Here is a 25,409-nt window from a genome sequence, read left to right on the forward strand (position 1 = left end):
TTGTCTGAATTACAGGCATACACATACAGTTTTTACTTATCTTTTCTTTTTCTGTTCCCCATTTCTTTTCTCTGTGCTGCCTTAAGCACTTTTGTTTTTAAACTTTCTTTGTCATCTCTATGATAACTCCTTTTTTCCTCTTGAAAGCATGGAAAGAAGAGAGCAACATAGTGCATTATTCCTTTAGGCTTACAGATAGCATTTTTTGTATAGCACTGTTCTCTTAACCATAAGTTGTTCCTCTAATAGCCATTTCTGTGTATCTCTGTAGAATCCAGTGCTCGCTTTGCAGGTGTGGTGGCATCCGTGGAAGTTTGCTTCAAACACAAGTTTCATTCAGAGCTGCAGCATGCAAGTGCATAACCTACCAGTGCTATCCACATGGCGCGCAGTCACTGCAGAGTAACCAACAAGGTGCTGAAGAAAAAAGATTTAAAAACATGCAAAGCATAAGGCTTACTTGTCTGTGCAAATCAAGGATGAATAATGAGCAATTTCTATAACTTGACTATGTCTTTAGTGCAATAGCAAATAACAAAACCTAAAGGTACAGTTTCTCTTTGATGTAGCATTTTCAGTATGGTGACATAGTCTGTTTCTGTGCTACAGAAAAAGATTTCATGGTATCTTGCTCCAGCTGAACCACTCTAAGGGTACCTGTGGTGTAAAAATCTTTCCTATTCCTGTAGTCACAGTTTTAAAAACATTGACTTGTCTAAAGTTAGAGCTGTCTTGGATTTATTTTCAAAAAGCACTGGTGCCTCAGTGGGCCATTTAGATTTGCACATGCATACATTATGTTAACGTTTATTGCAGCTGTCTTGCCCTCCTCCATTTTTCTTACTAAGACCCAGTTTTTCCTTCAGTGTGTCTTCCCATGTATGTCTGCAGGCTTCTTCTGTTTCTCATCCACTAAGTAAGGATTGGATTAAATCCTTGTCTCTTAGGGAAATTAACAGAGTAGGTGTATAAAGATGAAATATTTGTATGCCATGTTAATGTGGCCACATGAATTCATAGGGAAAACATTACTCTCACCTAGTTTGCATGTATTTGCAAAGTTACGCTATTTCATTACATGCAAACTGGATGAGATACTTAACCTTTTCTACTCCATCAGTGCTGAAGTTTGAGGGTCTTATGAGAGTTGCCAAGTGTAGCTGACCCCAGGACATGAGGGACTCCTCTGCCTCAGCTGCAGAAACCTCGTCTGGTGCCCTGACACATGAATGTGGTCACTGCTGTTCCCATTCACAGGTCCAACCACGAGGAAGGCTGAGCCCCTGTGCTGCTAGCCCAGCTGGCCGGAAAGGCTGTCACAGGCAGAGCAGGGCCTTTACCCACCGAAGCACCAACGGTGTTCATATAAATAAAAAACCAGATAGCCTGGTCCCTTTTCTCCTGTCCAGCTGATTAGGGCTGAAGTTCACAGCTGAAAGCACATGCCCCCTTGCTCTTGAGATTTCTAAGCACAACCACGTTTACAGGTGCCTCAAATACCAGCACAGGCTTTCAAGTCCAACTACAGATAGGCATGCCTGGACCCTTTACCCAGCCACTGGTTAAGATCTTGAGTCCTTCCAGGTATGGGTTTCCTCTTGCTGGCTACTCCAGCTTAAAGTTTGCTAGAAAAGTACACACATGATTAAATTCATTAGGGAAATAGAAGCACATTATCTATACTAGATGCAGCAGTATGCCACTCTGGATGCATCTACTGGTCAGCAAGGACACATTTCTGCTTCAGACCTGTTTGTTTCAGAGAGTGTTATGCCAAGTAGGCACTTTGTGCTCTTCCCTTCAATTTTAAGTTGGTTTTCCTCTTATTTCTGCCCTGCTGCCTTTCTCCTTCACCATGTTTCATAGACCTCTAACATGAAATCATTGCTCCCAAGAGGAAGAGATACTGAACCTTTTCTTTTTGGACGCTTTTCTGCCCCGGTGGCTTAGGCACAGTGTGACCATTCATGAAGAACATGATATTTACTGAGCAGTGGGGGTGGTGGTGGGGAAAACAGTATTGTTTTCTTCATTGGAAAGTTAATCCATATTGTCTCCCTATCTCTTTCCAATGTTTCTTGTTGACTTTTGCTAGAAATCAAAACCTGCACAAGGTAAGACAGTGATGTCAATTATTCACAAGCATGACTGCCTCAATTATTTTGACATCTAAGAGTTAAAAAACCCCAAACCTGCCAGCTATAAATGCTGGTGATTATGTACGGGGTAGCTTCAGTACTGCTTTACATTTAGTATGGATATCGTCTTTATAAAGTATCTTCTATTTTAATGTGCTTTACGGATTGGGTTTCATGGAGGAGAACAGTTTTTGTTGAGATTTAGTGATTAAATAATCCAGTAATGACACTACAGACATACATGGCTTTAATCAGGATCAAACCATAAATCAGGGTGCAATTTTGAATTTCTAAGTTTCAAATATTCTAGGAAAAAAAGTAACCCATGATTGTAATTATGTTAATTGGCATCTGAAATACTAAGCTGGCCATATTGAAGTTTGGTATGTCATTAAAGGCTAACTACAAATCATACCATAGCACATTCCAAGCAACAAGGTATTTGTAGTGTGTGCCTATGCTCTTTCATCTTGAAACATCCACTTTCTGCCAATTTCTAACTAATTCTTACTAATAATCTGATCAAGTTTTATTATTATCGTCTCCCAAAGGGTAAGCAGTATTCTCTTCTTTTTGCATATCAGGTAACCACTAAGACCTATGTCTCGATCACATCTGTCTTGCTTCTGCTCTGTCTGTGTGTTTTCTGAGTATGTATATTGGTCTATTAACGTAAGAGAACTGGATTATTTTCTATTTATTTTTCTACTCCTAAATTATTTTTTTAATCTATGAGACACTTTTAATTCCCTTCGTGGTATGTGCATTTTTTTCTCCTTTGTATTATTCCTCTTAACACTTTCATAACCGTTCTGTCATGGCTTCTCTGTGGGAATATCATACTGGTCTTTACTTATTTCAGCTTTTCCACTGATTTTTCCAAAGCTTTAAGAATGTAGATATAAGTGACCTCTCATACACTGAGGTTGATCACCCAAAGATGGATACAGTTAGAGAGTACTTCAGTGTATTCCATTTGAGACAGGGGAGTTCAACTGAGTTAAGCTGAATCAATATTTGTAACTTCTTGTTCTGTCAAGTGTACATGGACATTTTTTGCATGGTATAAAAGGAAATGTGTTGCCTTTTGCTTTTGTTAATGTTATAAAGCATCTGGGGCATAAAAATTAAAAAACAAAACAAAACCCAAACCAACCAAAAAACCCTAGTTAATGATATTTCCACCTGCTATTTAAATTTTTGCTGGTTTCATATTCAGTGTAGATCAGGTGAAGTTAATGCTGGCTAATGCTTTGGTTGCATCCTACTTGAAAAAATGGGGTTGGGGGATGGCTCCTGGTTGGAAACTGAGGAAATCTCTTGGCGTTCCAGTAGTTGATACTTCTGTATCACTGATCTGTATTTTCATAGATCCTTATTTCTTGAAGAATAAAAGTACTCAACTTATCTCGGTATTCTTTTTTATAACAGAAGGAGTGCCAATACAACTCCCTTATCTTACTGTTGTCTCCTCTGTCATTAGGCAATTTCTGCTGTTTTCTACCAGCTTTCCAAAATTTAAAGATATGGCATTGCTGTGATTTTGTACACCTGTACAAATACATCTGTGTTGCCCCTTCCAATATAAAAAGAAATTAATATGTTTGCTTTGATTTGAGGCTTCCTGTAAAATGGGTTTGCATGTTTGGATGATTTAGTGGAAAAGGCTGAAGTGCAGTGGTCTGAGAAGGTATGGGGAAATGGCAGTAAATCTTTCCTAAATTACTGCATTTTTTTTTCCAATATTTTGTCACTATTTTTCATACTCCTCTTTATCCTAGAACACACATTCCACTTCAGTGTTGGTGTTTCTCCATCCTCTGCAGGGGAGGGTGAGAATTAGTTATATTCATTAACATACTGTAATTACCTGGTTGTACATATTTGGGCCATTTTACTCCTAACACATCTCTATCCTTTTAAATAAAATTCAGGTGCTGTCTTCATCTTTTTTTAAATTAAAATTCTTACTATAAATCTTGTTTGTTGGTATTAATTTATAAGACCCTCTTTGTTTTGATTTCCATTTAGTTTCAATTGCAGCCTGGCACCTGGCTGTACTGCGCAGGCCTTGGCATCTTCTGTTCTTACATTCTGTGACTTCTGAACTACTCGCCGCAGGTCTTCCACTGCTGATTTTTATTGATCTTAATTTTCTTTCCCCATGGTCTACATATTTTCTCCCCATATTTCTATTTTTCTGGGTTTTCACCCACTTTTACTGTTATTTCCACAAACCAAAATAAAACTGACTTTCACCTAGTGCCAAGTGTAGTAGGAAAGAACAGAATTCTGATCTTCCTTTACTAACCACCATAAAGTGCTTTTTAATTTTGTTACCTATTTTTTAAGATTTCACAACTTTGTTTTACATATTCACTTTAGGACTGAGATTTCAGCCGAGAGGTGTCTGTCCCTTATTTTCCAAATTCCACTTGATTTATTGTGACCAGTTTGGAAAGTTGTGCTGTTAATCACCTTTTTTAGAAACCAGGGAAGATCTGAATGCAATCCATCACCTTGTAGGTGTTCTTTGCTTTCATGACCATAGCTTCATTAAAGAGCATTTAAGGAAGTGCTTAATTTCACACTCGTGACTTGTCCTAATATCCTTAAGCACGTACTTAATTTTAGTGATTAATTGGTTGTGCTTTGTTTTTTACCTGGACTGTAAGCAGGCAGACGGAGAAGGGAACGGTAATGTTTTTAGCTCACTTGCCTGTTGACAGAGGCTGATAGGGGTTTTACCTGTTGAATTTAGGCACCCTCATGTGCTGCTGCTTTTTATTTGTGAGTCTTTCTTGCATATGGTTGATGAATGGGGTGGGGGTGGTGTGTTTGCTACTGTTAGCTTTTGCATATGAAATTCTTCAGCGTTTGCTCGACTTAAATCCATACAGTTCTTAATGTAAAACTGACTAAATTTCTAGATTTCATATTTGAGAAATGGCTTAAGTTAGTATGGTTAATTCTTAGGATCTGGTTTTGTTAATGGTGACCTCTTTTAAATTAATTACTTCAAAAATTTCAGAAGTATTTAATCTGTGATTTTATTAGTGTTTTGGGTTGTGATCCAGTGTTTGTGACACTTTCATCCATTTTTAGCAAAAATTGTGTTTACAGCAGAATTCTGCTCTGTTGATGGAGACTTTAAATAGAAGGTTTTTTTCAATATTTGCATGCTTCAGAGTAGCTCCTTTTGAAGAGTGGTGGATTTTTCTTGAGGTGTGTGGTAGGGGAACAGAAGAGTAAAAATAGAAAATAGTAATTAAATTGTAGTTGTGTTTTGCCTGTGTATGAATGCCTAGAAGGTGTTTTTTTTTCTTCCTGTCAATAAATTTTTGTACGTATGTTTGTGCAGATTTCAGTGTCAGTATTTTTCTTACCATGTGATTTATAGTGGAATAACATAATGTTATGAATTAAAATGAGAGACTTTGAGGTTGGTTTGGGGTTTTTTTAACATCTGAATTTTATTAATTGTTTGACCTGTGCTATATCATAACATGTTGCACAGGATGTAGAAAAAACAGAATGGTGAGCTACATATTTCTCATATTACATAAATTGTACTGACCCCACTAGATGGTGCTAATTGATAAATGTATGTCTGTGTAGATATATTTAATTTTAACTCAAAGCACAGATGTCCCTCTCTGTGATTACAGTTTGGGTTTTGAATGGGTTAATTCAGTATCATTGGGTTGTACAGAAGTGATCTCTTCAGTATTATTAGGAACTCGGGGAAACTGAATTGATTTGGATCTTGGACTATCATCACTGAGTAGAGACTGTAAGGATGATGTTTATTGTACTAAGCAGGAATAAACCAAACTCTTCATGATTTAAATTTAGCAGGCTCTGCCTGAATAGCAAAAGTGAAAAAGTGCAAGTCTATGTCAAGGTTTCTTAGGCTGTATGCAGTGAATCCTAGTTTTTTTGTCTATTTTCTTAAATTATTATTTAATTGGGATTTCTGCAAGATCTTAGTTATGTAGAGAATGGAACTTGCTGGAAACACAAAGGAAAAGAAAAAGAAAAATCTCGGACAACCAGAAGCGCAGTTTAGCCTTTGCTCATGTTAGAAATCTGTTCACTTGGGTGTGTAGGGTTACAAAGTTCTTTCCTTTGGTTTTATATTGTTAACAGAGCAGTGCAAATCACTTGCTTTTGGAAAAATACCTGGAAATTTGGTTCTGTATCAAATTTGTGATGAGTGTTTAAAAACAATAGTGTCAGGAGAAATTAAGATTATAATGCAAATTGCAAGTAAAATGTACTTTTGGGCAAATGAGAACTGTTTTATGATTATGTAAGTTTTTGTGTTTTCTGAAGAAACGGGAAGGCATTTATTGAGAGAAGCATTAAATCTAGGCAAGTATTTGTTTTGTTTCTAGCATCTAAATGACATCTTGAACTTAGCCTTCAAGGAAGTCTGGCAGTGAATTGGAGACTATCTGCTCTTACTGCGCAGTGCTGCTTTACCTTCTTAGCAGATTTCCAAAGACAACTCTCATCTTTCTGTTCTGTCTCACTTTAAAGCTTCCTCTTCAACTGCATTTACTTGACAAAGCAAGACCGCACGGTTGTTCATTTAAAACATGTCTGGATAGCGTCTTTATTTGGAAGTGTTCTTTTAATTTAATTTTTTTTAAAGTGCTATCTCTAACATTCTCAGCAAGTTACCTCTTCAGTCCTCTAATTTGGACTCCGGGAATAATTTAACATGAATGGATATTAGTATTGGCACAGAAAGTATTGTAAACTTATGTTCAAATTCACTTTATGGCTCTTTCTTTGCTAATCAACATACCATCATAAAGCAGTGGGAAATAATGGAATTAGGTTTTTTTAAATTACTGGATTAGATAATAAAATTTAATCACAAGTCATGAAATGTTCAGGATTGCAGTTTTCCTAGATGTGTCTCAGCAGTAAGATGACAGTTGTTGCTCGTATAATTTGTGCTTAGAAGGACTTCAAATATTTATAGCTTCTAAAACCCAGTCACTCAGCTGTTGACATTATCTTTGTTCTTTACATTCTAGCTGCATCCAGGCTATTTCTTTCCTTTTCCAGCTCATGTTTACTAATATAATATTTTATCTCTTCTAGATAATTTTTTTCTTTGAAATATTCAAATGCTGGCAGATGGCCGGCTGAACAGGAGCCAGCAGTGTGCCCAGGTGGCCAAGAAGGCCAAGAGCATCCTGGCCTGTATCTGAAATAGTGTGGCCAGCAGGACAAGGGCAGTGATTACGCACTGGTGAGGCCGCACCTCGATACTGGGTTCAGTTCTGGGCCCATCACTACAAGGCAGACATTGAGGTGCTGGAGCGTGTCCGCAGATGGGCAATGGAGCTGGTGAAGGGTCTGGAGCACAAGTCTGATGAGGAGCAGCTGAGGGAACTGGGGTTCTTTAGCCTGGAGAAAAGGAGGCTCGGGGGGGACCTTATCACTCTCCACAACTCCCTGACAGGAGGCTGTAGGCAGGTGGGGTCGGTCTCTTCCCCCAGGTAACACGTGAAAGGACAAGAGAAAATGGCCTCAAGTTGCACCAGGGCAGGTTTAGATTGGATAATAGGAGGAATGTCTTCACTGCAAGGGTGTTAAAGCATTGGAACAGGCTGCCCAGGGAGGTAGTGGCATCACCATCCCTGGAGTTGTTTAAAAAACATGTAGATGTGGTGCTTAGGGACATGGTTTAGTGATGGACTTGGACATCCTGGGTTAATGGTTGGACTTGATTAGCTCAAAGTTTTTTTCCAACCTAAGGGATTCTATATTTATGTTTTTCTGCACAGAAAGCTGACTTTTCTAAACAAAAAAATAAAATAATCCTTTCAAATTCATAAAGATCTTTAAAATCAAGTGCCGTACTCCAAATGGAGAAACACTCTTGCTATATAAAATAGTACTGTTATACTTGTGTTGTTTAAAAAACATTTGTCATAAAGCTAAAGAAACTTTTATGCTTCTTAAAATCTGACCAATACCAAGACTTGAAGAAGTTTTTAAGTTCTGATGGTTTAGATCAGTTCTTTGGATTATTTGTTATACATAATAACAACTAAAATTAGGCATATACTTTGCAAATCTTTTTTGTATTACTTACACAGAATCAGATGAATGAATGACAGAAAGAAAGAAGTTTATTGTTGGGATGGGGGATTGAAATACTATAGATGTGTAGTTACCTTTTTTCTGATCAATCTAAGTTAATTAGTGTCTTGAATTAAGTAAGCTTTTCCTCAAGTTTTGTGTTTAGAATCATTATAAAAACATCAGCTGTTTGATCATTGCAGTAAGGATTATTTCCATCTATATTTAATTACAACTGTGCAATAAGTATTGTTTCTTAAAACTGAAGGGCTTCAGTGGGAGTTCCAATTCCTTTCTTGCTTGCATCAAGTATTCTTGAACTAAAAGTGTATTTTAAAAGTGACGTAGACAATTTCCTGATATAATTGTCATATAAACAAATATTGCAGTCGGTTATATGTATTTCACTATCAGTAGTTGGAATACCAAAAAATTTAAACTTACAATATTAAGTCGTTTTAGTAGCATTGGTTTGAAAATTAAGTACACTTTGTGTCCGTGATTAGGCCTTGTCTTCCTTTTAGTGATGAGGAAACTGACGCTTAGTTCCCTTGGTAATGTGCTTTGAATTCTTAGCATAAAAAAATGGTGCACAATCCTGAGTATTGTGGCCATTTTAAATTGCAGTCTTTATATATGACTTTGACAGTTTTATTGCATGCATGATCGATTAACTATGTCTGCAGTACTGCAAAGAAGAATTTTCTGACATTTAGGTCAAGATCTTTCGTGAAAGATTTGGTCTATTGTGTTGTGAATGATGAATCCTTATCATGGTCTTAATGAAAGGAAGAGAGAGAAATAACGAGACTTATATGAGCCCACCTCAAATTCTGTGTTTCATTCAAATCTGAATGCTTACTTTCAAAAAGTGTATTTATTAAAGTAATAATACTGGAGGTGGGTGGGCAAAGACTGCCAGAGTGGGAGTGTATAGACAGAAGAGTGAAGATCCATAAATTGGAAAGAGCAGTTTGTGACCTGGAATCCTGATTTCAGTATTGCTTTTCTAAAATTTTTCCTTCAAACTTTTACCACATTGAAGATGTTTTTATATTGGTCAGTGTGTGCTTCTGGAGAAAAGAATTGCTATTCTTTTATTTTAGTAAATTCAGACTAGTACTTAATGGGTTTACTGCTCAGATTTTATTTTACTTGAAAATGTATTTATGAAGTGTAGTGCATTAAAATTGTAGGGGTTTTTCAGCATCTGTGGACTCCAGTTTGAAGATTACTTGTTTCAAAGGAGAAAAAGTTTGATGTTATTCTGTTCTTTCTGTTCAAGGACTTCATGTCCTTTGCTCTCACAAGAGAGTGGCTTCATTGAAGTTTGGAATTGTTCTGATGCTCCTTCCTTTGGAAATGAGGTTAAAAGTACAGAAAAACAATTTTGAAAATACTGTATACAGTAGCCACGTAGGCTGTTTGGCTCTAAAGGGGCAGGGAAATTTATTTTGGAGCAAATGCAACTTGTTTGGCTTTGGTCTGAACTTCCTCTGTCTACCTAGGGACCCTCTTCCTATAAGCAAAGTCATCAAAACCTTTTCTTATTACTGACAAAAAAAAAAAGTTCATTTGAATGAAGTCTGTGAAATCTCATATAATAGCAGCTTTATTTTATTGTATAAGGAACAATGAATTCAAAGTGAAAAGTGTTTCTAACAGAAAATAAACATTTTTAGAAACTCTGCAAAGAATAATGGGTTTGTAGCCAGTATTTAATCTGTTTTGCTTAACATTGCAAAAATAAAATAGCTAATGCATTAGTCTTATTACCATATGCTTTCATATTCATTCAGACCAGAATTTTCTTCTTCTTTAGTCCTTTCTGATTTTGTGATATAGGCTAACTAAAATAAACCACAGAGGTATTAAAATGTAATTTAAAGAAAAAAGCTTTTAAAAATGAAGGAAGAAAAAGGGCAGCATCTCACAAAGTAAGCTTTAAAGGGGTTAAAATCACAAAGAAACATGTTAGAGTACTCTGTCAATGAGAATGAATAAGGAAATTAACATTTCATGTATTTGTTGTTTTAATCTTTAACCTTCTAATAGTATTAGGATCCTACTTGAATAATAATTATCAACTGCATGAAAACTAGATGGCGTGCTGTGTATTATCAGGAGTTAAGGAAAAAATGTATTGATTATAGGCAGATCACAGGAAATGAAGCAGTTGAAATTCCAGAAGAGAGCAGTTAAAATGATGAGAGGGCTGCAAAGTAATCCATGGGGGAAGACTGAAAGCGTTTGGGTTTAGCTTAAAAATGATAGAAGTACCTATGTTTTCATGTTGAAGAGGCTATCACAAAGACAAAGTGAATAATTGTAAGAAATCAATTTACAGCAACATGTAAGTCCAATGCAAGGCTGCCACTCCTGTGGCTGTAGGATCTCAAAGAGAGCTGGGAGCTAGGTTAGAAGGTGCTGTCTTGTAGGTGCTAAACCAGGCAGTTGGTCTGTTGAGCAATGGTTTGATTCTGCATGTTGCAAGGACACCCGGCTCCTGCTGTGTTGGGGTGCCCTGCCTATTCCGTGCACAGTACTTGGCTCTGCTCACACCCCTGAGGAGCTGCTTACAAAGGACTGTTGGCAGAATACAGTTGCATGAGCAAGTCTTACCGTGGAGCATTTTGTATCGGTATCATTAAAAATCTGTAGAACTTACCTCTGGTTACTTGGCTATGGGCAGAAGGGGTTGGATGGGGCGTTGCTGTTGTGTCTGTGCTCTATGTTATTTTCTCAGATTGTTCTGTTCGGTTTCTCTATGTGCATAAAGAGAGCTTGTGTTCATCAAAATTGCTTCAGGCTACATCTGTTCTTTTCTTCCTGATGGAAGTGTCTGGTCTTCATCAGCTGCCCCAACAAGTTCCACAGCACCCAAACTAATTTAAATATGTGGCACACTATTATCAAGGTGCTTACCTGATCTTGCTTTTAACACATTAAGCAAGGAAATGCTACTTTTCCATTTTACAGATAGGGAATGGATGCGTTGTCATTCAGGAAGGTGGTAGTGAAGCAGGAAATTGGCCGCTCATCACATTTTAGTAGGCTCGTACCCTAGAACCTTTGCTTTAAAATGATTGTCTGGACTAATGTTACTGCTGAACTTCTGTGCCTCTAATCTCACACTTAACTGCACTCACGCCTTTCTTATCTGTTCTTGTCTTTTCAGAATGGATAGCAAAAACAACCTCACCAGTCTTCCCTGCCAGGTGTATTTTTTCAGCATTTAACTCTTATTGACAGGTGAACAACTGCTTGCTTACAATAGGCTCTCCAGATTAGGAGAACTGATTCTCTGGTGCTATAGCTGTTGCTCTAAAATGTTCCCGATGAACTTAATTTTTTAAATTTAAGTTTAATACTTCTCTCTGCTTTTGAGCTAAGGAGGAGGCATGGTATATGAGCATAATGGAGACATGTACTAATTTTCTTTCATGTGCTTTGCTTACACTAGCATGGTAATAGAAAGTTCCGAAATCAGAAATACAAGACAGATCTGCAGGCATATCTGACTGTTCATGAAGCATGTGTTTGTTAAAGTGTTAATAGCTAGGTATTTAACAGATAATGAAGTACTTTTACCAATAAAAATGTGATGCAGAGGTGCAATTTAAGTACACAGAGGCAGTGTGCATGGCACAGAGAAGCAAGAGCAGGATCACCAGGCTCACCAATTGCTCACTTAATGTCTGTCTTGGTTTTCTCAATACAGAAAGAGTGGAAGAGATGCTTCTTTATTTTACAAAAATCAAGAAATGGGTCCTTACAGGTCTGAGACTTTGATTAGATATCTGTAAGACAAAATCAAAACTGGCAATGTACTTGTGACCTTGTCAGAGTAGTCTCAGAACTGCTTGATCTGTGAGACTGCCTCAAATAAATTCCCGAGTGCAGGTGTTCTTCCTGCCTCTGCCTGAAGCATTACATTTTGTCTGTTGTGATCATCTTTCTCAAGTGCCACCAGCGCATCAAGACTGATCAAGGGCAAAGGATAGAAAAATGAGGTAATGAGATGCAGTGGTAAATGATTCATGGGGAAACTCTGAAACCAGAGACTTTTTAAAAAAATTAATAACAATACATGGAGAATAGGATTTTACTGTATGACTTACTGCAAATGTGCACAGGTATTTTTTCTATCTTGCAATTTTTGGCTAGACAGTAAAAACTAGTTATTTGGCTGGAATGACTAATAACGCACATGACTTGAATTTTTAGCAAGGCTCTTTTTTGTCCTTAACAAAATCAATACATCATTTGATTTTGCCAGTTGAGAAGAGCTGCCTTCTTTCCTTATGACATTGCTTTCTTTTATTTCTAACATGCTGTTCTTCTTTTATTGGTTTTTACAATCTAATTCATAATAATCACATATTTGCCATCACTGTTAACTGGACACTTCTGCCATAATAACTGACTCACACATATATGCACTCGGTAAGTTCAAACAGCAAGTGCTTCTTGAGAGTGTTAAGTTGAAGCTGTGGCCTCTCCAGGCAGCACTGGTGATTTGCATTGATAGGACCTGATTTAAAATAATGCTGCTCCAATAACATTGTAAATCTGTAGATAATACACCATCGTATAATTTTTACAAAACATAACCTGACAAGAAAAATGCCCTTAAATGTGATCTAATATAACTCTATTACCACATTTTGTAACTTAGAAAATTACTGTAATTGTGCATACAGTTCTGAAAATCTATTTCTGAAATTGCAATGCAATTAGAAATTTCTGGAGGAGTTCTGTTTTGGATATAGGTCATTCTGAAGGTTGGGTAAAGGACACTTTTTAAGTGTCATGTAGCACAATCCTGGGCTCTCAGCAACTTTAAGGCTGAACAGATGCTAGTGTAGATTTAGGTTGAACATAAGGAAGACATTTTTCACAATGAGGGTGGTGAGGCACTGGCACAGGTTGCCCAGAGAAGCTGTGGATGCCCCATCCCTGGCAGTGTTCAAGGCCAGGCTGGATGGGGCTTTGAGCAACCTGGTCTGGTGGAAGGTGTCCTTGCTTATGGCAGGGGGTTGGACTAGATGATCTTAAAAGTCCCTTCCAACCTAAACCATTCTATGATTCTATGCTTGGAGCCTGATTTTCGTTCTTTTTTAACACAACTGCAAAGATTTTGATAATCTCAGAGCACTGCAGTCTCAATAGACATGTTTATTTGTGGGCTCCTTTCAAATAATGGACTTCAGGTCCGCATATGACCTGGAAAAGAGAGAGTGTTGGCAGTTTCTTTTGTTTCATGTATTCTGCTGTGGCACAAAAATGAACTCGGCAGAAATCACGTCCCTTTTTTGCAGCTTCAGGCCCTTGATAACAGGCTGCTTTCCTGTGATTCCTGGAACGTTCCCTGCAGTGCTGATATCCATGGGTTTAATAATCAATGGTTATAATGTTTTAAGGTGACAGAAACTGACAAAATCCCATCAAGTTCACTCTTGTGACTTACTTCGTTTCCATGAATTGATTGCTTGCTTAACAGAGTGCTAAATGAACTAGTTACCAAGTTTTATCTGGGCTAGAAACACCTCCTTTTACTAACTGTATTGATATCTCCAGTTACAGCCCTCCTCCTCTCCCCCAAAAAGAAAACAGTCTTTAGCAGCAACTGAGATAAAGCTCAAGCTAAAGAGTCTGCATATTGGGGTTGCCATCAAAGAATTGAGATGCCTTGTTGGTTATTCCCTTGTTCTAGCTGCTTATGGAGGGTGGAAACAAGTGATGCAAAAGCAATCACTCACCACCAGCCAACAGATGCCTGTCCAGCCCCGTAGGAATGGTTGCTTCAGAAAAACGTGACATTACATGGTATGGAATATCCATTTGGTCAGCTGGGGGCAGCTGTCCCAGCGGTGTCCCCTCCCAGACTCATGGCCACCTCCAGCCTATTCCTTGTGTGGGGCAGAGCACGAGACTTTAACACTGCAGAAGCACTGCTCAGCCGCAGCTAAAGCACTGCTGTCTTGTCAGCACTGTTTTGGTCCCAGACCTACAACACGGCACCGTGTAGGCTGCTATGAACAAAATGAACTCCTTTCCAGCCAAGCCCGTTACAGCAGTTTATACCAGAGAGCCTGCAGGCTTCCTGATTTTTTTTTTTTTAACAGTGATTTCATGCTATAGTGATTAAGAAGCTTATGATTCTTTTATTATAGTGCAGGTTCTTTGTTCTTTTGTTAAAGATGTCTAACACTTGTTCTGAAAGACTTCTGATTACTGACTCTTAAGGTTTTAGGCAGAAATATTTCCCTGCCATTAGCCTGCTGTTGAATTCTTGAGAACTTAATGCTTCTGCTCTTTGGAACAAGGGCTTGAAAGAGAATTGCTCATCTGTTGTGATGAAACTTTTTGCTGTGCAAAACTGGGCCAGAACCCAGGTATCTGAATGTCTGTGTTTATGGCTTCAGAGGCTTGCTTTGATACTTGTAACATTTTCTCGAAAGCCTTTCCACACTGTGCAGTCACTTAATTTATATTTGAGGCAATTTCATGTTACTACAGGGAATGAAATTCACTTTGCACGCTCTGGGTAGTTGGCTATGATTTATGCATTTTTATCTTGTTTGTCTTTCTAAAATACATAATGCTAAATTCTTAGCAATATTTTATGCCTCTAACTGCAATTCAAGTCAATTGATCTGAATAGAACGTGATTTTTAAAGGCTTTACTTTTTCTAAGAAAGTCAGTTTTTAAGATGTTACATTGGGTATTTGAAACTAGTTGGTATTTGGTTTGCTGCTCAGTTTTCCTACACCTCACGTGTCCATCATGCCATATTACTGCAGTTATTCATATATTTGATTAGTGTGCCAAAGCTACAATCATAAGTACTATAGGGAGGTTTGAGAACAAATGAGTAATTTTGCATTCAGTCCATGGTTTTGTGCTGTGTAAAGAGGCTTACCTGCTAAATAATGAAAATAAAGCAAAAAATTGACTAATTTTTCGGGTTCCTGTAATTTGCTACAGTAGGGTTCTGGGAGGAGAAAAGGAGGGAATTAAACAATCTTTTAATTAAAATTCTACATCAAGCAATAGATGATGGTATGCAATTATAGTTTGTGAATGTTTTTTTATGGTTATTTTCATCTGTTTCAGTGTAGCCCATCGTTTCTTTATTCAAAGTACTTTGTTTTACCTTGACTCAAAGTTGTTCATCAATTTAGACAATGAACTCACTGTTTAAACCCAGAGTTAAGATAGTACCATTAGTGATCAAATGAAAACCCTAATTTTCATCTTCAAATCTCACTGTGTAAATGAGATTAAATTACTAAATTACTGTCTGCCTTAGAATGATGGTCAGTACAAACTTCTCACAAGATCCTCTTCCATGCATACTGTCAGGATGGAGTCATTGCCATTAACATCAACATCCAGAGGTGTTGACATGTCTGAGTAGTTGGTAACACTCCTGTGTGGCTGGCAGAATATTTTCACAAATGTATGTAATGTTTCTTGTGTTTTATGTACTAGTATGGCTCACTGATGTTGATAACAGTGTTTTTTGGGTTATAAGTGTTTGCATGTTATATTCTTACATACACTTATTCTTTACCTATGCCAGTTGTTCTGTCAAAAAGACTGTTTCCTGTTAACTGTTTGGCAGCTTATTTCTCCCCTGCTCTTGGTTATTAATAACATCTTTTTTTTTATTTGAGTCCTTTCTGCATTTTGCTACCTCTTACTCTCTCTACCACCAATGCTTTTTGCATATACTTTTCAAGCAAGGTCTATCGGTGGGCTCTAAATCTTGCACTGGACCACTACATCACAATACATCTTCACGTGTAGTCTAATTGTTGGGTGTAGTTTCTTTGCTTAGATTGATCACTCCATGTAACAAGTAAAATAATCTGGAGGACAGAGGTTAAGCATTCTTTTAACCTATTCTGTACATAACATTTAGATTTAGTACTTGCTTAAACACTTGAGAGGTGTGTAGTCATTGAGTATGTACCCACAGAGTATTAATGTGAATATAAGCATATGGGCAGCAAGGTAGATCTAGGTGACTTAAATGCTTTGATTGTCAATAATGTCTATTTAGAGAGTAGAAAACAGAAAGCAGAAGCCAGGAAGCTGAAAAAAATACTTTTTGAGATGGAAAAGAGGAGGGTAAGAGAAGACAGAAGGACAAAGCTGATATAGATGGTATAGAGAATCACGGATAGACATGGAGAAGACTGTAAAAACCAAAAGGCGAAAGTCTTAACGTTCTGTTTACATCTCAAAATTATTCTTGTGAGTAGGCTTCTGTCTCTGTTTTGGAAATTTATTTTGCTTCAATGTACAGAACATTTGAAACTCCATTAATTCTAGCAATTTTCTGCATCTTTAGTATAGCTCATTGGCATTGATGGTAAGCTTTTTTTTCAACACAGTTACAGGGAACTCTACTTTCAATTTGCTGACACTTTTAGTATCTCCTTTAAAAACATTCCATTCCTATGTGTGAAGCCTCAGGTACATCAAGCAGTTGAAGACTACGTTTCTTCAAGTTCAGGTAAAGGAGATAACATGACTGACATTGCATTTCTTGGGTGGCATCACCTTATAATGAAAATAGTCCATTTTGGAGCTCTGTTTTAAATTTCTCAGAAACTGTATAGCTGGAGAACTTTCTAAGAGATTGTTGATAAACCCTGGGCTGTTATACCGATACAAGCTACTGTTGCTGAAGCCAGGTATGTAGTTTGTAGGTGTATAGTACTGTTTTGTAGAGCCTTTCAGAAAAGTCCTGTGAACATAACTCTACCAGAACCCACTTAATACTAATAAAATTATTCTTGCATTAAGGGGATTCCTTCCCAGGAGGAGCTGGGGTATTGGAAACTGATGATACTATTCTGTGTGCGTGCTTATCCCCCTCCCCTGTGTTGTTTTCAGCCATATGAGATCAGAACTGTACCTTGAAATTAAGAAATCCAAAAGGAGAAATTAAACTTATTTTGTAGGATTCTTTGCTTAAGATTTTTGGTTTTCTGACTCAGAAAGCTCCCTGTGGGTTTTGAAATAGTCCAGTCTGGGGACACTGCAGAAAACTTATTTCTGCTGTATTTTGCTATAGAAAGCTTAATTCAATCACTCTGTGAAGATCCAGAAACGATTTGCCTTGCCTACAAATGTGCCCAAAAATGTATAAACTTGCAAATTGTATTTTTTCCCTTTGGGGGCATATCTTCACAGTAGATTGTCAGATTTCACAGAACCTTGTAAGTCTTCCCAAAGTACCCTGCAGTGAAAAGAAAAGGTAGTCAAAAAAAAGTAAAATCAAAACCCCAAACCCCAGCAACTTAGTCATCTGTTCAGCAGAACAGCTTTATATGTTTTATTTACAATATATAACTCTTGGTTTAGCATACTCGTTCTCATCTGTGAAGAGATTTTCAGGGTTCAAGCTTTACACTTTAATGTCAGAAAAACTTAAAATAGATGTACTATATTTTCTGGTTTTTAAGTGTGATAGTCATATAGTCTCCATATATTCTATACGTTTCTACTAGAGAGAAGACACTAGTATTAAAATTACTGGACATCCAGTATAGCCACAGAATATAAGATAAATTTGGGTTTTGTATTAAATAGCATTCTTTAGAATTAAGCTCAAACAAGTGGTTGCAAATATGAAATGTTTTATCTTCAGTAGGTAAATGCTTTCTCTTTTATTTTGAATCTACTCTCATACTTCTTTCAAAGTGTTTCAGGATGGTTTTGATTTCTGTTACAGTTTGATTTCCTTGAGTGAGGTTTGTAAAGGGGCAAAGTACTTGCACTGCCTTGTCCCCTTTTGCTCTTCATTTCTGTGTTTGCATAGCTCACATTGTATTCATTTTCATCAGTGTGGTCACTGAATCTAGATATTTACAATTCAAATTCTACTTGTGTAAGAATAGAATTTTAGAAATAAGATGCTAGTTGTGCATATACTAGCATGATTTATAAATTTCAGATTTGGGAAAATAATTAGCTCAAAGACAGCATGTGGAGAAGTTACCAAAACATTTGGCTGTGTGCACAGTAGTTTTTCTAAAGGTGGTTGTCAGAAATGAGTTATTCATCATCCTGAAGTCTGGGAAATTCAAAGGCCACCGGGTGAGTTTGCAAGTGCACTCTGTCATCCTTGAAAGGCAACAGAGGTGACCTAGTCCCCAGTGACTAGGGAAAGGCAAGTGCCGTACCATCTTCATAAAAGGCCAAAAATGCAGTGTGGGGAACTAGAGGCCAGTTAGCCCTAATGTTATCTGTGGGAAACTTACAGACCAAAACATCTTGGAATACATTTTTAGACGCATAGAGAGAAGAAGTTGCCTGAAAATGCATTTTTGCCTCACTGAAATTTTCGCTTTGTCAGTTGAAGTGCACCAAATGTCCTGTCTTACTGCATTCAGGAAGCTATTCTGTATGTGCTGCATAAATTATGAATACATTTGTTATCCAGAAGTTGGAGGTAGGTGGTAACTGTAGGAAAGCAGTAGGAAGTAGCATTTTTATGATTTGCATATTTTGCATTGATTGCAGCTTTGTGCACAGACCAGTGCTTTGTTAATTTTCTTGGGTAAATTCTTCAATTACAGAGATTGAAGACAGATATTGTCATATAAAAATCTGTTTTAAAAATATTCACCTAACAAACAAGGCAAAATGCTATCTAGTAAATAAAATCAGATCTTTTGGGGGAATTAAAAAAGAAAAAAAAAAAAAGACTTGAATTGCATCTTCAGTGGGAGTGTGCTGAGGCTGCAATGTCTGTTACCATAGGGCGTGTAACATTTATCCCAGAGTCCCTAATTGTGCCAGCACAGTAAATTAATAAAACTTCCAGCCTGATGTAGCGAAAGCTAATGTCTAGAACTGTCTAGTAATAGTTAAATTTTCCTGCTTGCTTGCTTATTTTCTGTTGTTTGCTTCCGATTTGGTTAGGCAATTACTCTCTACAACTCCTCCGTTATCAAATGAAAGCTTAATGATTTTCCTTAATTTTTTAACTGGATTCCAATATCCATTGTTAGGAAAATAAAATTTATTTTCAGCCATTTGCTGGTTATGGGCAGAGCCAATAACCTGTTAAAGTTACACAGTACCTACTCTTTAAACCCTATTTTTTGTTGCATGAATTAAGAATTTTATAACATTTTTTCAAAGATTGCTTATGTAAGAATGTCTCAGCTTTTTTTTTCCTTTTTCTCTTTTGATTTCACTGGTAAACACACCTGCGGCTTGTTTAGTGTAAAACCAGCTTGACTGGCAGCAGTGCTTCTATTTTTTCTGAGAAAGTAGAAGGTAGCATGGGCATCAGCATTTAACCTCAGAGCTGACAGAAGCTCAGCCTGGATAAAATCAAGATGTTGGCCAAAGCAATCAAAAAATGATGGATTTGAGCTTTTTGATACAGTATAGCTTTTAGTTATTCAAGTTCACAGTCTAAGCAAATGGGAGCTGCAGCTCCTTGGTTTGTTTAGTTTCTGCATTTTGTGATCTAAAAATACGAGGTTGTCTGATCACTTAAGACTTTTGGTGACATCCAGTATAGTTTAATCTTTGCTGAGTAAACAATGTCTACATGAGCTACATAAAATTCAGACTCATGTTCTGTAGATAGTAGTGCTTTGCATTTAGTTTCCAGATGAGGAACAGATACTTGCTATTCAGAACAAATAATTTTACAACTTAGCAACTGAGCAACTGTGGTGTCTTCATGCTTTACCTTGATGTTTCAGAACTCCGATATCCTTTAAGCAACAACATACAGGAATTATCTTATTAAGATTACAGAAATGATGAAAGAATCGACCAAGACTTACATCTTGCTGTGCCACGTTGCATTAACAGAGTATCGTATGGTCTTCAGAGAACTTATAGACTAAACGAGTAAAAACAGACATGGACTTCAAAAGTTTTATGAAGCACAGCAGAAGACAGGAAAAATGGCAAACACAAGTGTTGTTGACATGGCATTAGCTTGTTATGGGTGTAGTTGTTAGGAGTTTGGTTTAAATTCAAAAGAAAGAGCTGAGAAGGCGGCTGCGGGACTCCTGGGCCATGAGAGGAGCAAGTGCTGCCAGGGTAAAAGTAAGTGGAGAAAAGCAAATGTGGAATAGCGGGGAAGGCTGGAGGGAACAGACAGTGCAAAGCATATATGGTCCAGTCAACTGCAAACATTTTCAGTGTGCAAAGACCACTGGTTTGGTTGCTCTTTGAAGCTGTCCGTGGTGCCTAGTGTCTGTCCCATTCCTCCCCCAGCAATATGCCAGGGAGCAGTAGGGTATGGTTGGGTTTCTTGTACCCCAAGGATGTGAGGGGCTCCTCAGCCAAGTTCTGCACCCTGTGGTGTCTGCCAGACCTTGTCTTCCCCTCCTTGCCAAGCACAGAAGTCCCCAATTTAGCTCCATCTGCAACTCCTCCAACCATCTGGAGTTCACGCCTCCTTCACAGCAGCAGAACTAAAGCAGAAATCTAAGAATGGGGTGTGTTTGTATCCGTTTAGACTACTGTTGTTGTCTTTTTTAAAAATTGTAATTAATATTTGTACATTGTGTATCTTCAGGAAAATAAGGTATATAAAATTGAATGTTTAATATACTACTTTATGCCATTCTGAAATAATTTTTAAGATAGTTGTTAAAGCTTTAAAATATTTTGGCTCTTTAAAGCTTTCACACTGGAAAAAACTAAATTTTGAAATGCTTAACTTGCAGAGGAGGGAAGAGGCTGGATATTTAAATGATAGTGTATCCTTTCTTTCAAAAAAGAAACAAAGTGTGCTGCATTTTTAATGTTGATAACTCCCCATTAAAAAATTTAAATGCTCCTAAATGACTTTAATTTGCTGAAGGACTGCCTTTTTCTTTCAGATATGTTAGAATTCATGTTAGCACTACTTTGCCCTTGTTTCTGAATTATTTTAATGACGGCAGCCGCTCCACCAAGCTGTCTGTCAAGATGTGGGTGGCAGGCTATTATTTCACTTCGTAAATCATAATTTACAGGGTTTTTTATATCTGTCTTGGGGATAAACACTTTACGCTTTGTGTTTTCAGCAGCAATATAAAATGTAATTGATACTTAAAGCAATATGTTAGAAATATGGACAGAGAAAGCCAGGAGTGAAAAATCACAAATGTTTAGTTTTTCTGTGGGTTGGTCTACATACTGAGCATTTTTTCCATCTGATTTCATATTCTTAGCACTTCAACAGAGGATGATGATGAATTACATTTACATGATTGCTGCCTGTAGGTGACTATAAGGATGTTTCTTTAGTTACAGACACTCAACAGATCAGTTAGCTCAACAGGGTCATTTTGTACCATTTCTCATGCTGCTAAATAAACTTACCACTTTGTGCTATTGTCTTCCAGATTCATGAAAAACTGCATTATTATGAGAAACAGAACCCGGTGCCCATACTCCACGGTGCAGCAGCCTTGGCAGATGATGTAAGTGTCCCCTGCTGAGATCACTGGTACCAAGTCTCCCAAAAAACTGTCTGCAAGCAGAACTCCTCATAGTGCAAACATATGAATATAATCCTCTGAGCTGAAATCATAAGAAGCTGCAAATGTTTCCAAAGGTGCTGTCATCACCGGGCTTGTTGCTGATACTACTTTGATTTTTATTCACTTGCCTGTTATAAAAACATTGCATCTAGATAGCCTCTTGTTCTGCTTTAGTAACTACGTAATAGAAATTACAGGTTCGAACTCTACTGGGAGGGGAAAAAGCTGTCAACTATTGGTGTTTTGAGAAAGTCACAGACAAGAGGAATGCTTTGGAAAAATAAAGACAAATGAGATAGCAGCACTGCTGACAGAACATGAAAAATGACAGATAACACTACAGAAATGAAGCATATGAAATGCCTAGGAAGGAGGTTTGTTTAAAAAAAAATATCAAAAACTATTGAACAAAAAGTACACTAGTGATTTATTGATATTGGAGCTTTCCAAATTACCTTCATAACCAAAAAATAAATTGTAAAAGTGGTCGGCATTGATGGAGTAGTTAATTTCCTGTTACTATAATTTTTATTTTAAAGAAAAAAATCCGACCTGCCATTTCTTGCTATTTGGTTAATTCTAGGATTCAGATGAATTGTGCACACACCTGTATAAACTATGACTGAACCTGAGGTAGGCCAGGATAGAGAAATGTTTAATAAACTGTGGTTTAGGTGAAATCCAGAAATCTGTGTTGCAATTGATGATCTCAGGTTGTTTTTTGGAAAAGGCAGTATGTATTAGGATCCGTTTCAAATATGGAATGTTTGAAACTTCACATACTTTATAGATGTTTTAAAATCTTAACTATTTTTTATATAATTAATAGCATTTGATTTTTAAACTTTACAAATGCTTAGATGTTGTGATTTGAAAATGGTAAAATTTTAATGAAAAACCAAATTAAACATATTTGAAGTCTGTTGAAAAAAGGATGTAATGTAATTTAGTCATGTTTCAGTAGGAGAGCTATATCCTGTAACATACCAAATACAATAATGCATTAGCTTTGATATCAGGCATATATTAGTAATATTTTTTTAACCTTCAAGTAGCTTTGAACAATGTTGATAGTAATTTTGAAAATTAGAAAGCTGGTTGAAATTCTCTTCATTAAGTTCTTGGTGACATATTAATAATCCTTGTTAACATTTGTGTTACGGATCTCTGGCTTAAAATTCTTTATAAGAATCGTTTCTTATTTTTGGATACAAAACTTAGTTCTTGATATTTTCAGAAATGCTGAGCAATCTCATTCTGTTTTCAGCCCCATTTAAAACGTATACTTCTGGAAATCCCCAAATTAAAGTACTTTGTCACTCCCCAGTTGAGAGGTTGGGGGTTTTAACCTTATGTGAATTTATTATTATGTATATATGGTAGTATTTTAAAAATGTGTGCATGTTGTGACATGAATATCTCTAGACATCTGCCTACTTTTTAAGCACAGCTTCTTTCTAAAGATCTTTGTGCTGTTCTTCACTTTTGCTTATGTGTAGCTGAACAGCTGGTTTTATGGGCATCGTCCCATAGAATGAGGATGTCCTTTGGCAGCTGACGTCAGGCTAGCACATTGCAGGATTTCGTGTTTTAATAGTTACCAGCAAACTTTGAGGAAGGTAATAGACATGCAGTGGGCTTTGTAACTCCAAACCCCATGAATTTCCAGGATTAAAGTGCTATTCAATTTTTGGCATGTTTGTCTGATTAGCTGTCAGCTTCAGGGATTTAAGAGTATGTAGGTAATATAAAGCACACTTCTATTTCAATTGGCTTTAAATTAATGTTTTTGTCTTCCTAGTGATAGCAACTGTTCTACAGATAAACAAAGAAGGAGAGATCCTTATTAGCGAGTGAATATTTTCTGTTTGATTTAAAATGCAAATCTGAGATGCTGCTAATCTAACTAAAAACTGTTTAAGGAGTGTGGTTTTATTCCTGTGTTATTTTTTTAAAGCAATTTTAGGGGTAACAGTTGTGGTGAGGCTTCTTTTCTAAACACTTCCATATTCCTAGCTGCCATACCTTCTCTTTCCTCACCCCCAGTGACTTTTAGGCTGAATTTCCCATCAGAGATTCTGTTTGCCTCTGATTTTGGAGCAGCAGTGTCTGGCATAGGACTCTTGGTTTCATGCAAGTGATCTAAACAATGCTGGGAGTATAGGTTTATATGGCAGAGAAGGCCTCTAGGTTATTAGGAAGACTGTTCTGGCAAAAGAAGTTTCAGAACTTTCTTCAGAAGCTTTAAACTCACAAGCCCTGGTGCTCCTCATCTCACTAGTGACACTCCACATCTGCCTTTCTCCCTTGCTTTGTCTTCCCCTCTCTATAGTGGCAGCTCTTTGTAAAGAACTTGGTGAAATGTTACACGTCCCTCAACAGAGAATCATTTCTCAGATAGCTTTTCATGCAGTCTTAGGCTTAGGAGGTGATTGGCACAGTATCAGTGTGCCCTAAGTATGAGATGTAACTGCTGCTGGCAGCTGTCACACATCTCGGTGCTTCAAAACCAACAAATAAAAATCCACTCCAAAACTGCTAGAAGCACAACAAGCAGCTCTGGTGGTAACTGCTTATCTGGAAACATAGCTTGGTCTTCCTCCTTCTCTATCACACTTTGTCATCCTCCTCTTCTATCACAGGGCCTGTAAGACTTTTATGGAAATATTTGGAAAACCCTTGTGAATTATGCGAGTGAAGACAAATTTTCAATTGTTTCATCTCTGAGCAAATATTTTCTAAATTATGAGATTAAAAAGTGTGTTAAAGCAGTAACAAAATATTATTTCTGTTTCTCACTGTTTTAAATCACGTACCTGCATTCACATTTGTACCACCAAAGCAAATGCTGATTCTGCTGAAGTTAATAGATGTTCGTGCACAATTCATCTGAGAGAAGAATGCTGAAGTCATTGTCACTGAGTGATTAGTAGTCTTCATCAGTAAAACACGAATGAATAGAATTTTATTCTCTAGCGATGAGCAGTACTAGCTAGAGAATGAAAAGAGAACTGAGGGGAACCTGTGTCATATACCTGCTGTCATGCCTATCAGATTTTCTGTTTTGCAGAACTTTTCCGTAGAACATCCAGACTAGATTACTGTCAGATTACTTCAATATTTGGCTTTATGTGCCTAAAATATTTCATTCTGGTCTTTTCTACAGAGATAATTTTCTAATCTTTTGGTATTAAGGCACAAATATTGTTAAAATTAGCTTTGATATATTTGGTTGATGTTTTTATCTATGAATTATAGCCAAAAGGCTGTGGGACTGTAGGTGATGAATTTTTGTTTCAGTCCTATTATCCTTGTATTAATTCGAAGTCTAAAAAAAAGTATTAAATCCATGTCTGATGCCTATAATTACTTCTAGAATTGTCTATTATGTATAATTATGCAAAATATACTTCTAGTCATGTATCTTTAGAATTTATACAAAATGAAACTACAAATTTAAAATTGGGCTAGACGAATAAAATTACTTGCTGCAAATAACCAATCTTTCTTTTAGACATTTTTATGATACTGATTTAATGCAAAGAAAATAAGTGATTATCTGAAATCACGTTTTGGATTATGAGCCATGTAGCTTCAGAATTTTAAACTAAAGTTCAGTGTTGTGAAATATGTTTTAGCTTTTCCTTG

General features: G+C 37.0%; 1 protein-coding gene across 4 annotated transcripts in view; it reads left to right on the forward strand.

Moving 5' to 3' along the window:
- MPP7 (membrane palmitoylated protein 7) overlaps nucleotides 1-25,409 on the forward strand; it is a 157,633-nt gene that overhangs the window by 65,629 nt on the left and 66,595 nt on the right. For all 4 annotated transcript variants that reach the window (XM_037385049.1, XM_037385051.1, XM_037385050.1 and 1 more), the window contains one exon: nucleotides 21,624-21,701. In XM_037385049.1, coding sequence (XP_037240946.1) covers nucleotides 21,624-21,701 — 78 coding nt within the window. The remainder of the gene's footprint in view (nucleotides 1-21,623; nucleotides 21,702-25,409) is intronic.

This window comes from Falco rusticolus, chromosome 4 (genome assembly GCF_015220075.1).
Source record: "Falco rusticolus isolate bFalRus1 chromosome 4, bFalRus1.pri, whole genome shotgun sequence".
Lineage (NCBI taxonomy): Eukaryota > Metazoa > Chordata > Aves > Falconiformes > Falconidae > Falco > Falco rusticolus.